Source organism: Brachypodium distachyon, chromosome 3 (assembly GCF_000005505.3).
Source record: "Brachypodium distachyon strain Bd21 chromosome 3, Brachypodium_distachyon_v3.0, whole genome shotgun sequence".
Taxonomy (NCBI): Eukaryota; Viridiplantae; Streptophyta; class Magnoliopsida; order Poales; family Poaceae; genus Brachypodium; species Brachypodium distachyon.
Window position 1 is genome coordinate 4,257,937 of NC_016133.3, and position 14,802 is coordinate 4,272,738.

At 41.5% G+C, this 14,802-nt stretch overlaps 1 protein-coding gene across 3 annotated transcripts; it reads right to left on the reverse strand.

Annotated features, from left to right (window-relative positions):
* Positions 1-1,441: 1,441 nt before the first annotated feature.
* On the reverse strand, positions 1,442-10,266 carry LOC100843167 (protein RRC1). 3 transcript variants are annotated; one of them, XM_003570635.4, is made up of 18 exons: positions 10,032-10,263; positions 9,502-9,561; positions 9,265-9,397; positions 9,068-9,113; positions 7,300-7,351; positions 7,072-7,212; positions 6,685-6,804; positions 6,418-6,583; positions 6,184-6,296; positions 5,981-6,052; positions 5,158-5,379; positions 4,680-4,738; positions 4,513-4,591; positions 4,273-4,410; positions 3,504-3,728; positions 2,384-3,171; positions 2,129-2,304; positions 1,442-1,926 (listed from the first exon to the last, which is right to left on the reverse strand). In XM_003570635.4, the coding sequence occupies exons 2-18, from the start codon at positions 9,559-9,561 to the stop codon at positions 1,682-1,684; spliced, it is 2,835 nt and encodes a 944-aa protein (XP_003570683.1). In that variant the 5' UTR covers positions 10,032-10,263; the 3' UTR covers positions 1,442-1,681. The 3 variants fall into 3 exon arrangements, with proteins under 3 accessions (XP_003570683.1, XP_010233907.1, XP_014756962.1); XM_014901476.2 differs by having other exon boundaries at positions 1,784-1,926; positions 2,129-2,267; positions 10,032-10,266; XM_010235605.3 differs by lacking the exons at positions 9,068-9,113; positions 9,502-9,561; positions 10,032-10,263 and having other exon boundaries at positions 9,265-9,401.
* Between the last annotated feature and the right edge of the window lie 4,536 nt (positions 10,267-14,802).

Genomic DNA, 14,802 nt, shown 5'->3' on the forward strand with positions numbered 1-14,802 from the left:
AATTAATTTTGAACCCTCTTGGAATAGTAAAAAAGATCAATCCAACGTGAGAAGTAAACCCAAATAGCCCACTTGGTGAGAAAACGTGGCCTTTGACTTTTTTGCGACCAATGCGTGCTACTATATATCTTACATACGGGTGCTATCATAAGCAGTCATTGCATCATAAAAATGGTGCAAATTTAATTTAGATATGATCTAAAAGCCTCCAGAGATTAACAATCATCTTCAATGTAGTGATGGGGTTAATTTAATTTAGATTTGATATATTGGGCCTTTTTCCCCTCTCACGCCGTGCACTGATATATGTACGACGTTGGAAGTTTTGAAAGGAAATTATGAAAAGAATATAGGTTTGATGAACAATTGGATGGCCGAAGATGAGCGTAGTTGGGTCATCAAGGGACCTAGAAGCCTTGGCCAAGGTGCCTAGGACCCAGGGGTGCCGTGATTTCTCGAGTATTTTCGTATCGGCGCAACCATATATGGTCCACGATCATTTTTTTATTTCTAGAAGTTTCCCTACGCACAAGCATAAAAATATAATGGCGTTGGATTCTGGCATCAATTAGTAGATTAGTCCTAAAAATAGAGGAAAACGCACTGCGCTACTAATCTATCAACTTGACAGCATGTGCAAAATAGTCGTCGAACATGAAAACTATAGAAAACATGTTTACAACTCGGCAATTTGTACATCATAGTCAAACATACATTTTGCCGGGGATGACTATCCTCAAGCTCGAACTGAACGGATCTTTTTAGAATTAAGCCTAAAATTCTAGGTTTCTTCTCTTGGTTTGTACTCCAAGTGAATAGTTACATGGTCCATAAAGAAATATGCAGGCTAGAGATCGGCGGAAGAGAGAAAGTGAGTACAAGAGTGACTTATCGTTCCCCCTCTTGTCACTTGCTTATCTTTTTTTTTATCCTTAAGCCCTTTTCATTTTTTAGTCATTTCTTCATTTGATCATGTTCTTGTTGGTTTGATCCCACATAGCTGGTAACTTGGCCGAAAGGAAGTTTTTGTTATTGGACAAATTTACACACAAACTAATATATAAACTATTGGAGGCGCGCTTACAGTGGCAGAAGAATGCACCACCAATCAAGCAACCAGTAATTTCAGATAAACAGGGTAGTCAGCTAACTGCAACTTGTCATTAGCCGGACTCCACTATCGGAATGGTTGTCATTTAGGCTGCGTTCTATTCGGCTTCTAGGACCAGTTTCTCTTAGAAACTGCCACCACTAACTTCCTGGAAAAGCCACAACTCATATTTAGTTAGGTTTCCAAAGTTGTTTAGGGCAAACTAGTTTGGTAGCCTAATCAAATTTAAGTAGCAGCTTCTCCAGAAAGTTAGGAAAGAGCAGCTTCTCAAAGAAGCCGGTCCAGGAAGGAAGCTAGGAAAGAGCAGCTTCTCGGATAAGCCAGTCCAAGAAGCCGAAAAGGCCCTCATTCGATGGTTCTGAAGAAATGTGGTTACTCATTCGATGGTTCACGATGCTATTTCTGTTCTTGAAGCTACAATATAGATTGAGAAGCACCTCTCAATCCTCAAAAGCCACCCATTACATGCAGGTATTTGTAGGCATGGAGCTCGCCATGCATTCCCCATTAAGGGACAACAGTCAACAGGTGTATCAACTCAAGCAGCCCAGCCCAGCAGCTCAAATAGTATTACCTTCCCTTACTCCTGTCCTTTTCCCTGTCTCTGCTCCCAGAGTAGTAATCATCCTTCCCTCGGCGTGTGCTTTTTTCATGTGCCCTGTCTCTCCCCACGTCGTTACCATGCAACCTATCTCTGTTGCGATTGTGCTCTTGATCTCTATCTAGCGACGACTTCCTTGAAGGGCTGCGAGGCCGCTTCCTGGAAGAATCACGTGCATCATCATACCTTTCTTTCCGCTCCTTTGATATTCTATCTGCAAAATGGAATAATGGTTTTAAAATACACACAAGAATAACTAAAAGTTAATGGCTACATCATGGCTCATTGTTATGTAGTATTAATTATAATCATAAAACAGTAAGTCAAGTTACAGAATAAGTGTCAAAGGTTGATATGTCATGAAACAAAAAGTGCAATTATAAAATAAACAGGGTATTTCCTTCCTTCTTACATACCAGAAGATTGCCTGTTCTTTGCACCGTCTATTGAAGAAGACAAACCATATTCAGACTGAAGATGCCTACGGTGGCTGGCAACCTTTCTCTCAATCTCCTCCATGTTCCGCAGACCCTTCTCCTCAAGAGATTCACGATACTGCATGACAGCAATCTCAATCTGCCTCAGCTTCTGCCTGAAGATTAGAAGGTGTTGCGTCTATAAATAAATAAAAAGAATGTGAAACAAAGATGAAATGACAAGGGTGGGGGTACCTATGCTCTCCATCAACAATTGTATCTGGGTGATGAATCGCATGATTGCCACTGCTTTCTGCTGCATCACCTTTTCCATTATCACCAGCAATATCGCTTCCAGATGAATAGCTTAATCCCAATCCTTGTTCGCCATTCCTCTCTTCATCATCACTGCCATCCTCCTCTCGGTTCCATTTAGAAGCTGGCAAAATGGGCTCAGTTTTCTGCTTCTTGCTTGGAACTTGTTCGCATTCAGCCAATGCAGACTCTTCAGAGCGTCTTTCATCTGTTTCCATACTGTGACGAGAGAGCCCCAGCATATCCGATTCACCAGTACCTTTTCCAAATCTAGAAGCACCATGAGCGTCAAAACCGCTATCCTCTCTTCCAGTTCTATGAGATTCACCGTGTCCATATTTCATGTCAACATCTTTCTGATATAATCGCTCCTTCTCAGCCTCCTCCAAGCTAAGTAACCTGGCAACCATCATCTCTTTACCACCACATAGTGAGAGGCCATTATGTCTACAGCGGCGTTCAAGTTCAGCAAGTGGAAGCCCTAACAGCTCCTTCGTCGCTGCTGCCTTTCCTGTCGCCAGGGCACCATCTTCATCAAGCATAAATCCATTATTGTCATCCTCGCAGCTAGTTTTCTTTTCAATTTCAGGTGCATCACCACATAGAGAGTGGAACAGGGTGACCCCAGAGTTGCCTGATCTAAGAAAGGTAGCTTTCAGCCCATTCAGATATGCATCAGAAAACAAGAACCAGTCTGCCCATACTTGTAGAACTTTCAAAACCCTCTCCTGCAGAAAAGTAATTAATGAGTGCTACTCCCTCCATTTCACAAAGGTTGGCGTATTTCGTTTCGTTAAAACAAGCCTTTGACCAAGAATTACTCTATCAATATGTAAGTTATATGATACGAAACCATGATCATTAGCAAGAACTTTTAAAGACGAATCCATTGATATAAATTTCATGTATGAAAAAATACATATCAATAGAGTTTTCATTGGTCAAAGCCTTGTTTAACGAAACAAAATACGCCAACCTTTGTAAAATGGAGGGAGTATTATGCAAGAACATCAAGAGGAAAACATGGAACTCTACTACTCACATGTAGAGCAGAAATTACCTTCAGAGCTTCAGCAGTAATCCTTCCTGTGATACTGCGATACAAGTCATTGAAGCTCTCCATGACATCAGGTATAGCAGCCTCAAATTTGGTTCGAAATGCAGAAGCATTCTTCACAGGAGCACTACTGTTATGAAGGATGTCGGACACTAGCATAAGCCGCGCAACTTTGGTTGGGATAGATGTCTCCTTGAGTGTCAAAGATTCTGCAAGAACCTCAACAATCTATACAAGACAAGAATCAATGAGTATTCATGCATTGAACTACCAATGGAATTGAAGTATAATAAGTATGTAGTGGGCCTCGAAGTCATAAGTGGACTTCAAGACAAATAGTGCGAACCAAGCAGACAACAGAACATGTACAGTTTACAGTCATATGTGACCAGATGGTCCCAATAATCAAAATGCTACAGATTTGGCCCATTTTTTGTTTTTTACTCAGCTTATACTTACATCAGAACACATAAAAAAGTAAATGCTTTAAACAGATAGTTTGTGCAAAGTATAACCGCATGAATCACTTTAGTCCATGACCTCAAGGTTTAACTCATAGTAATGATCAAGCTATTAGTTGATCTCTGAGTACTTAGAAGACATGGAATTTCCCCATAGGCTACTTGAGAAAGAAAGGGAAAAGGCAATGCTTCAAACAGATAGTCCATGCAAAGTATAATTGCATTATTCCCTTCAGTCCATGACTTCAAGTTAAAGATAAGAGAATCAGAAAAATTAGCTGATTCGGTAAAATGTAAAAGGAAGGCATTACCTCTCCAGCAGCATCAGCATTATCCAATGCAAATCCCATAGCCTCCTTTATCTGACTCCTCTCTAATGTCAATGCACGTAACATGTCCTCAAATTCATCACGTTGTGAATCAGTCAATGTACGCTCCACTTCAACACGCTGGAAAACAAAACACAAATTGATTTTGTAAGCACAAAAGCATTTGCAACATCTAAAAAAGGCAAAGGAAAGAGCCTCTGCCAAGGTCCAACCAAAACTTACCCTGCTTCTACCAGTTGCAAAGGTATATTCTTTTTCACGGTCAACGCTCATGCTAGATGGCAAAGAAGGTGGAACCCATCTAAAATAGCATATTTGATACAACAGTCACCAAATGTCAATAAGCAAAGGACCGGCACATAATGGAATACAGAGTGCACCTTTATTACCTTCCGCTTCCTGTAATCATGATAAATGGTTCTGTTCGCCATCGTTGCAAAGTATCACCCTGCATTCCGATAGTATGAGTAGTTAAATATAGCTAACTCATACATGTGGTTTTGGTATGTAAGAACAGTAGTGTCTGGTTCATAATAGGATCTTTTGAAGCCAAGCGTTAGCAGAATGCCAAATTCTAGAGAACAAACTGAGAAGAAATGTGATCAGTAGGTCAGAGGACATGCATTTCATTAAACTTAAGATTATTCATTTCAACCAATTACAAGGCTCCCACTGTGCAAAACATGCACCGGTAAAATGCCATAAAATAAATAATAATTTGTGACTGTATTGCAACCAGGGCTTTACTATCACCACGTCAAAGAAACAATGGAAATTGAATGGAAAAAGCATATAGAAACAACCTTCTACTGTTAGATCATAGAGGAGATTGCATTGAAAATGTAGCAACATTAAAACAGTGGATACCTGAGCAAAGGAGTATAACCTCCAAACATAGTATGCATGTTCTTTTGATTTAAGATCAAATAAGAAGCTAAATAAAGGATTTCCTCGTCCTCTCTCCATTATAGCTTGTTCAAAAGCACATCCACCATCAAGTACACGCAAAGCCATTGTGTCAATCACATGCCGAAGATGTGAATCATCTGGTGGAGCAACTACTATATCAGGAACATTTGGAGTAAGTACCTATTAAACCAAATGAATCCGTAAAGTGAGATTAGGAATATGTAAATTTGACTACAAAAAGTAACATGAACATCCTTATCAGGTCAAAAGATCTTGGATTACATCTAAAGCTTACGAGATACGAAAGAACATAGCTGGCAAAGTTACATACCAGACAATGCTAGTAAATAAGGTTTCAAAATCCATATTTGAAAGAAAAAAGGACACATGACGGTACTGGTTCCTGAAAAGTTACTGGAAGGGCCTGTTTTTCTCGAGCAGTTCCAATATGTCAAATTAATCACAAATGTTGAATTTGACCAGAAAATTACAATTCAAATTAAAAAAACAAGATTTTTTATTCCCGGTAGTCGCTGGGATATTTATTCCTTGTTGTGAAAGTAAGTGAAAGAACTACAAAACTGATTTGCCAGATGAGGGCAGATGAAAAATATATTTCATAGATTAATTTGTACACAAGAAACGAACTTATGCATTTTCTCTTGACCTAAACACTTCAAGCAATTAAATATTTTCTTTAAAAAAACAATAACTCAAAATTCATGCCGAGGATAGCAAGACCACAACATTAGGACAGATGCATCTGTAAGAAGTCACCAACCAGCTCTGAGGTTTGTGGTGTAACAGATGCAACAGGTAGACCTCCAGGTCCAGATATGACGACAGTGCTACCCTGTGTAACATAGAAGACAAAAAAGTCGTCAACGACAACTCACAGATAAACCCAAAATCATATCACCTACTTAAAACTTCCAGACAAGTTATAAGAACTACAGAAAGAAACATTGGGATGGAAGAAGCAACCTCCTTGTTTCTGATTGCCATATGTCCTGGAGGAGGAGCAGGCAGTGCTTGTGATGGAAGAGCAACAGATTTGCCCCACCCAATCTTCAGCTCATAGTCGTACACAACAACACCTGAGATAAATAATCTAAGTAAATTGAAAGCAGGAAGACAAGTCGTATTTCAAAAGTAAAAATAGGTTACTATTTCAAGGTCGTATAACATGGTCGCCACTACATGGAAGTGCACAATAACCTTGCATTTCATCCTTGGCTGCCTGTGCTTCTGCTCTATTCATGAATGCAACAAACCCACAATGCCTTTGCCTTCTGCGTTCTTCATCTGTCCGAGGCCACATAATCTTGACACTCGCAACAGGTCCAAACCGACCAAATGTCCTCAAAAGAAAATTCTCATCCACCTAACATCATATATGGTATATAATGCACAGTTAAGTTAGTCATCATGCCTCTGAACTTAAAACTATGTCTAGACAGAACAAGTACAGTGGCGAAAATATACCTTGGGAGAGAGATTGCCAACATATAAGTTTGTAGTTTGTGGATCCCCGTCATCAAATGATCCCGGTAATCTCCCAGTGGGATCAAATTCATCTGGTAGTTCATCAAAGCGGCTAGAGGGCTGCAGGAAAAAAGCTTCAGGCATCAGTATACCAAATACAAGGAGTCAAGCACAAACTTATATGCTGAGAGAGAAATGAGAATCAATCACAAATTTATATCAGCTGGATTTGGAAACAATTTCTCCAAGTGGATTGATTTTCAACATCCTAGCCAACCAACAGATTATATTTCAGCATACTGAACATAATCTACATTACCCTATGTTTTGTTACATATCAGATCTAGTGGTAAGAACCAAAAGGTTCAATCGTATACTACTACCTACCACGGAGGTGTCACCACGTCGACTGTCACGTTCTTGATTACGCCTTTCTCGTTGCTGTTGCTCAAAAATGAGTTCTTCCATGACCGTATCTATTGCCCGTGGCTTTCCTTTTTCCTTTTCCTTTGGCCGCTCATCTTCCCTCTGCAAGTCAAGATAATGCTCAACCAAAGAACCATACTGACTACTGAGACAATCATGAGTTCATGAGAATATCGTAATCACTCCAACCTTTTTCTCTGGCTCCCTCACAAATGGTGGCGGCAAAAAAGATGGAACATACCTGGAGAACAATATGCAAGTATAAGGTATGTATTATGCTCGTTAGATTATGCCGCATATCATTTGTACACCCAGATGTCATGGGGATAAAAACAGGAGCAAACGGATATGAGCAATGGAACCCAAAAAAGAACCTAATTCACTCCTTACAGGGATATTTTGGATATTCTCATTGAACTAATGAAACTTTCACCTCCCCTAATTTGGTGTATTTTCTCTATTCACAACCATGTCAATCCAATACACACACATAACTTATTAATTTTCCCACAAGTTTGAAACTATTCTAGTTTATATATGAAGTCTAGTTAATCTAATGCCACAGCCTTCAATGATTTAGTAATAACCGTGGAATATATATAACTTATCCTAGGATGAGTACATAAGGCAAGTGCAAAAATCAAATGAGACAAGCTCCGATCAGCATTGCTGTTTAAATTAAAAGTGCACAGTTGCACACATGTTTCCACTTTTGGAAAAAAGTGAATAGTTAGTTAAAAGCGTCAGTTTTGGAGCCATGAAAGCTGAATCCATCAGAATTACTAAACATTGTGTACCTGACAAAATTCCGTGGCGCGCAACCACAAACTGGCCCTAAATCTAGTAAACATTGTGTAACTTAATTGGTTTTACACAAAATTATGAGGCTTTGTTCACAATGCTGCATACGTACAAAACATTTGTAATACGCTGAAAATGGTCCAGCATTGTGAAAAATAACAGACCTCATGTACATAGACATTATATTATCTTGAAAAGTTGAAATGATGATAATATGCAAAACATTAGAATATGTTGATCACGACGTAAATATGCAAAAGATTGGTTCACTAGATGTGAGAAATTTTTTGAATCATTTGATCTTGAGTTGGCTAATAATAGAAGTTACAGGGCCGTAGTAGCTGCAGCCTAAAATCATAATATGATTTATAGAAAAATAAAACCCTGCTCATGCACCAGTTGTTCCTGACAGCATCAAACATAGGGTTTAAAAGTTGGTTCAAGAATCTAGAGAGTACAATCAGTGCATTTGAGGCATTTGGTGGTCATTACAGTAATAATACCAAATACTCCCTCCGTTCTATAATTCTTGTCGAAATATTACATGTATCTAGACGCTTTTTAGGAATAGATACATCCATTTTTAGGCAAATTTGAGACAAGAAATTTGGAACGGAGGGAGTACGATATTTGCTAACGTTTGTATCACTATTCATGAATGCTTTACAAATTTACGGCCATCTTACAATTAATTGCACTTTACTAGAAGCAACACGGATACTATCTCTGTGGTCCATGACTAAAATGTAAAGTTATGACCACAGTACTAGTGTACTATGTAAGTCAGCAACAATGAATTGCCCTGTGAGAAGGCGCAGCTATAGTCAGCACTATAGCATAAATGCAAGTGCACTATGAGTCATGAAATGGCATGGCTACTCATAAGGTCAGAAGAGACTGTTTTCTTCTTCAGACCACTCATATTTTAGATGCATTCAGCAGTTCGCAACAAAAGGTAAAATGAACAGATAATTCATGAATAACAAATGTGACATAGTAAATTATGTGAGAAATATATAGCAACAAGCATATAAGAAATGCTCATGTTTGGTCTCTGGATTCTCAATTCTGGTTATATTGGCACATGACTGTCTAACCATGGAGCTGTGGTGCCACAGGATACCATCTTCTAGAAATCAAGTATTTCGCTGTTTACCTACTGCCCTTCTTTGGAGCAGACCCTCTATCGTTGGACTTTCCACCTGTCATTGCCGAATGAATAAAAAGGATGGTCTTTTGATTAATTGGAGCAACAAAACAAACAGTGCACGTATCCATCATTACTGATACTGAAACTACAAACTGGCAAGGCAACTACAGAAAAGTATAGGAAATGAATCCCCTATCACTAACCTTCAGATTCAGCTCTCAGCTTGGCATTTGGATCGATCACACCCCCTCGGACAAACTTTGACCCAGATGTGCTTTCACCCTCGAATGACTGGACAAACTCAGCGTAAACACGCGCCGCTTCATCTTCCTCCCTCTTCACATATCAAAAGCAGTTAAAATCAGATATGAACGAAATGCAAGTGCGAAAAACAAATGGAGACATGTCAGGAATAGATTAAACCGACTCAAAACCCTGACCTTCTTCCTTGCCTCCTCGTTCTCCTTATGCCGGTTGAATGGAACCTTCTTCGAACTCATCTGACCCAATCATAAAATCATCACCAAAGCATCAGAAATTCAAGCACATCAAATGTTTCACCCTAAATGTCATCAAAAATAAATCCACACAGGGCAACGGTTCCCACAGACCACAGTGGCTGAGCTTATCTAGGGCAAGGCCCTCCTTGGCCCCTCCAGTATTTGTGACTTATATTGATTCGTATCGAGTAATGCATGCATAATTTGCGTTCTAAGGTGATGGCAAGCTTAATTGCTGATAATAGTAATAGTATTCTGGGTGTTTATGTAATTCTGCTTCAAAATGGTTTCCTTAATCCATGCATCATCTAGTATTGGCCCTTCAAATATTGAACGCAAAGCTCCGCCACTGGGTTCCCAGATCCCCACTAAAGTACTAACCCCAGGCAGACCAGCCCACTTACGCAGGCACAAACGAGCATGAGGCCTACAAACCACATTCACAAACGCGGCACGGGCGGAGGACCTACCTTGATTGTTGCCTCAGTTACGAATTGGGGGCGATTAAGGAGATGAAACGGGGGGCGGAATCGGTTCGTGGGGTGATGGGAGGAGAAACGGTCGGGAACGAGAGAATCGAATGGGGGGATCAACCGGCGGTGGCGATGGCGGCGCTCGCGCGAGGAGGAAGACGAGCGAGGGGTCTTGGGCGCTCGGCGGCGAGACGGGCCAGAAGTAGGGAGGGGTGCGGTGCGGGTCGAGAAGGAAAAGAAGAAAAAGGAACAGATAGATGGGCTCCGGCCCAGGGGAAAAAGAGACGGCAGGGGAGACCGGCTGCCGTGTTGGTATCGGAATTTTACCTGATCTACAAAATTTCCCCTAAAAAAACTGATCTAAAAACTACTCGTATTTCTTTTTTTAATCACGACTCGACTCATGAAACGTTTCTTACATGGTTTATTTACGACGTCAATTCTACCCTGATACGAGATACAAATCTCATCCAAACGCGGTCATGCTAGACTCACCTGAATCCTCGTCCATGCACATTGAAGGGATATCGAATACAAATAAACTATTTTCTTTTTTCATAATTATTGTCGAAATATTTACGACGTGAATTCTACACTGACACGAGATACAAATCTCATTCAAACGCAGTCATGTTATGGCATCTCCAACAAGGATACTTAGCAGGTATTTATACTCTCTTTCTTACTTTTTGGGCTGAAGTGGAACCAAAAATTGAAGAGATAGTTTCTCCTGCAAGATACCACTACTACACGGGTACCAGTATTATAAAAGAGGATGGCAGTGGGCCTGCTAGGAAAGAGAAAAGTATAAAATAAACACCTCTATATAATAAAAGAGAGATGAGATTAAAATAAAGATATAACTGATGACATGGACTCTATGTATGCGTGCCCTGTTGAAGATGCCCTTAGACTCACCTGAATCCTCGTCCATGCACATTGAATGGATATCGAACACAAATTAATTATTCCCTCTTTCCATAATTTTTGTCGAAATATTACATGTATCTAGATGCATTTTAAGAATAGATACATTCATTTTTGGCAAATTTGAGACAAGAATTATAGAACGAAGGGAGTACTTGTTAATTTCAATTGTTAGTGTATGATTTTCTTCTATATATCCAACTCGTTATGCATTTGGACACTGTTTTGCACGTTGCACGCCTCTATGTATTCATTTTTACATCCACTAAATCTTAGCCGTTCAAATCAAGAACAACGGAGTATATATTCTTTTAAGTCTATGTCGACAATGAATGCGGATAGATAGATAGACCAATCTGATGCTTGTACTCCTATATGCATTGAGAAAATAATCATCTTCGTCTAAAAAAAAATCTGACTACAAATATATGTGTGTCTCGTGTTTGTATTTGCATTGATGTTGTATAAAGAATCAAATAAATTGGTTCATTTAGAGTTAGCTTCTGGTTACTGAACTATGATCTGATGGCCTTATTTTGCAATTTGTTGTCAAAAACTTAACATGAAAGCATATAGAAACAGCGGGATGCCAGCAGTGACTTCGTCAATCTCTCAAGATCAGTCGGCTCAATCTTTCAGAAGTGTCCATGAGGATACGGTGTGCGTGTGTGGTTCATAGGAGTGAGTTTATGTGTGTGTTGTGAGCGTCTACATTTGTACTGTGTTCTAAATAAAATTCAAAAGGTAAGATGGACAAATTTTGTGAGACCATCTTGATCCTCTGCAATACCACTTCGTCTTTGTGGTTACTGAACCATTGTTACTCCCAAAACCATGACATGACTACAATAATACCGTGTTGGATGAGGTTGACGAATCATTGGTGTCCGGTTTCAAATGTTAGGGGATGAAAGACATGCGAAAAGTTAAAGTACTCCCGTCGATTCATATTAATTGTCGAAATATTACATGTATCTAGATGCTTTCTAGACATAGGTACATCCATGTTTGGGCAAATTTAAGACTATTAATAACGATCGGAGGGAGTACTAGTATTTGCTTACTTTTCGACAAGCTGAGAAGAAATATATTTTTTATATGAGGAAATTTGTTCTGGACACCGTTATTTCGTGTCCTTTGCTCAAACACACTCTTCAATCGTGACTTTGCTGGGTACCATTATGATTTTGTAGCCATTTGCTACAACACACTCTGACATGTGGAGCTTCATTGTCAGCAACTCAATGGCCTCTTCTTCCTCCTCTAGCATTACCCTTGCACCCGTCGTCCTCATCGTGCGCGCTGATGCAGGTTGACATATCATCAAACACCTTCAACGCGACGATGCCCATGGCGTTCCCGGCATCCTACCTCCTAGGCTCTCTGCTGGTCTGCTCCACCGCCGCTTCCTGTCTGTTACGAGCTGAGTAACGGCGCCGGACCCGTCCATTGACGAGCAGTAGAGGAAGGATGGATCTCATCCTCCTCGTAGAGCCCGCCACTCCAATCATCGTGCCGCCACCCACACAAGCACTCGACAGCTGAGCCCCACCGACCTCCCCACCGCACCGACCACAGCTCGTTGCCGCCGCGGACGCCCGCGCGCCCTACCGCCGCCGATGGCCGCGACGCGCCGACACCACCGCCCGACGGGCGCCCCGACGGCCGCCGTGCCTCGCGCTGCTGCTTTCTTCGCGCCTCTGCTCGCCTGATGAGGCCCCGAGCTTTCCCCGCCATTGTCCGCTACCCGCGAGCCGACGTGAGCCGTCCCAAATCGTGAGAGCCATCTCTGTATTGTTTCCGTTTTTCGATCAATCCATCAAATTGATTCTCGCGCAGCGTATGTGTGTGTGGCTTACGTGAATACTACAGCCAACTGCGGATCGTTTTTTGCTAGACTAGTTGTACGCACGCATCTTGCCGGAGTTCATCGCCTTTGTCGAAATTAATCAAAGCGCTGCTCGTGTGTTGTGATCTTTTGGTCTGGAACCATGCGTGCATGCTGCAGGCCATGTCAGAGGAGGAAAAAGGCTATTGACTGGCTGACAATGGAGTTCCACATGTGAAAATGTGTTATAGCAAATGGACACAAAATCATAATGGTACTCAGCAAAGACACGACTGAAAAGTGTATCTGAGCAAAGAACACGAAATAACGGTGTCCATGAGCAAATTTCCCCTTTTTATATATAAATGTGTTGGCCATTCGGTACATGGTTGGTTCATTCATCTCAGCGACATGTGGTATGTCACTTGAAATTCACATTTTTTTTCATATCAAAGTATTATAATATTTACAATATTTATTAGCATACAGTGGCTATGTTTAGAATTACCATGGACTAGTGGAAATGGCTGTGCGCTGCCACGGCCCAAACACAAGATGATCGTCACTTGTATACATTATCTAAGAATTCTAATCTTCCCAGCCCAAAGCATATAAATTTAACACACTAAAAATCTGAAGGATGTGAGTACATGTATATAAATACACAAGGTGTGGCGTCATACAACAGATGCAAAAGATACTTATTGATTAGGAAATCGTATCAGGTTGGACTGACTCAGATTGGCCAAATCTCTTCCTGCTATTCCTTCTCTTATGGTTTTATTATATTCTAAATGTAATCTCCCTTTCCTCTTTGTCTTCCCTGACCATGAACTAATTGCAAGAACTACATGAAACAAGATTAGAAACATGTACATTTGGAAGAAAGATCCGAACTAGGAACGGAAAGTAACAAGATATGTCATAGAAAAATGCAAGAACAAATATCTGGAAAGAACAAAGAACCAAAACAGAATCTCAAAAAAAAGAAAAAAAAATCTCCATCGCCCTATGTCCTAATAGAGGCTGAGTTCATTGATTTGTTGAATCAAGGAATGAATCTGAATGAGGAGCTCACGAGAGGTGAAGCACAAGGCAGTGGATCATTCTGTCCTCACTGACCCCACATCTCCTTGTCTCTGCCTGGATCTCACCGGACCGCGCCTCATTAGCTGCGGTGCTTCGCCTCTAGAGACAGGGCAACTGGGGCACCCCGTGATCGGGAAAGAGGGAATGGGGCATGGTCATGGAAGAGGGGCGACGCTCCGATTCTGCCGATCTTGTCACGGTGCACGCAGCCAACGCAAAGAAGGCCAAGGCCATGTGCGGCTGCAGCGAGCTCGCGAGGGCCGCCGCCGCTTCATGCGGCGCCTCTTCTGCTGTTGCTGCCTCGGCGGCCATGGTTGACTTTCGCGTGCGTGAGCGACTTCAGAGACACGTCGGCTCGTCGCCTCTCTCTCATCTCCACGGCTCATCCCACCTCATCTTCCCCGATGGACTGGCTCATCGACTCTCTCTCAGACCGTTTATTATCCATGGCGGCGGCGGATCCAGTCTCCATGACGGCGTGCGCAGGGGAGGAGCGCGGCGGTGACGGGCCGTCCATAGATCTTTGCCGGCGGAGACGACGCTCGTAGAGGAGGAGGGCGACTGCGACGTGCAGAACGAGACACGAGGTTTGCGGCGGAGGGAGGAGAAGCAGCGGTCGGAGGAGGCGGCGAGCATTGGTCAGGAAGACAAGAGAGAGGTTTTTTTTTACGCGAAGGGAGGGGGGTTCGCATGGGGACGTACAGGAAGAACCGCGGTGGCATACTCATGTAAATTTAATGAAGTTGACGTACGGCGTCCGCGGCAATCACCACCAACTCCAATTTAATAGATTAGCATGATAGTCTTATTTGTTCCATCAGCTTATACTTATTTCACTGCCTGAATAACTTAATAATTCCTGCTCACTTTAGCACGGGCAAATTAATGAAGTATTTTCTTCTCTGGTATCATGTGCAAGTGCAC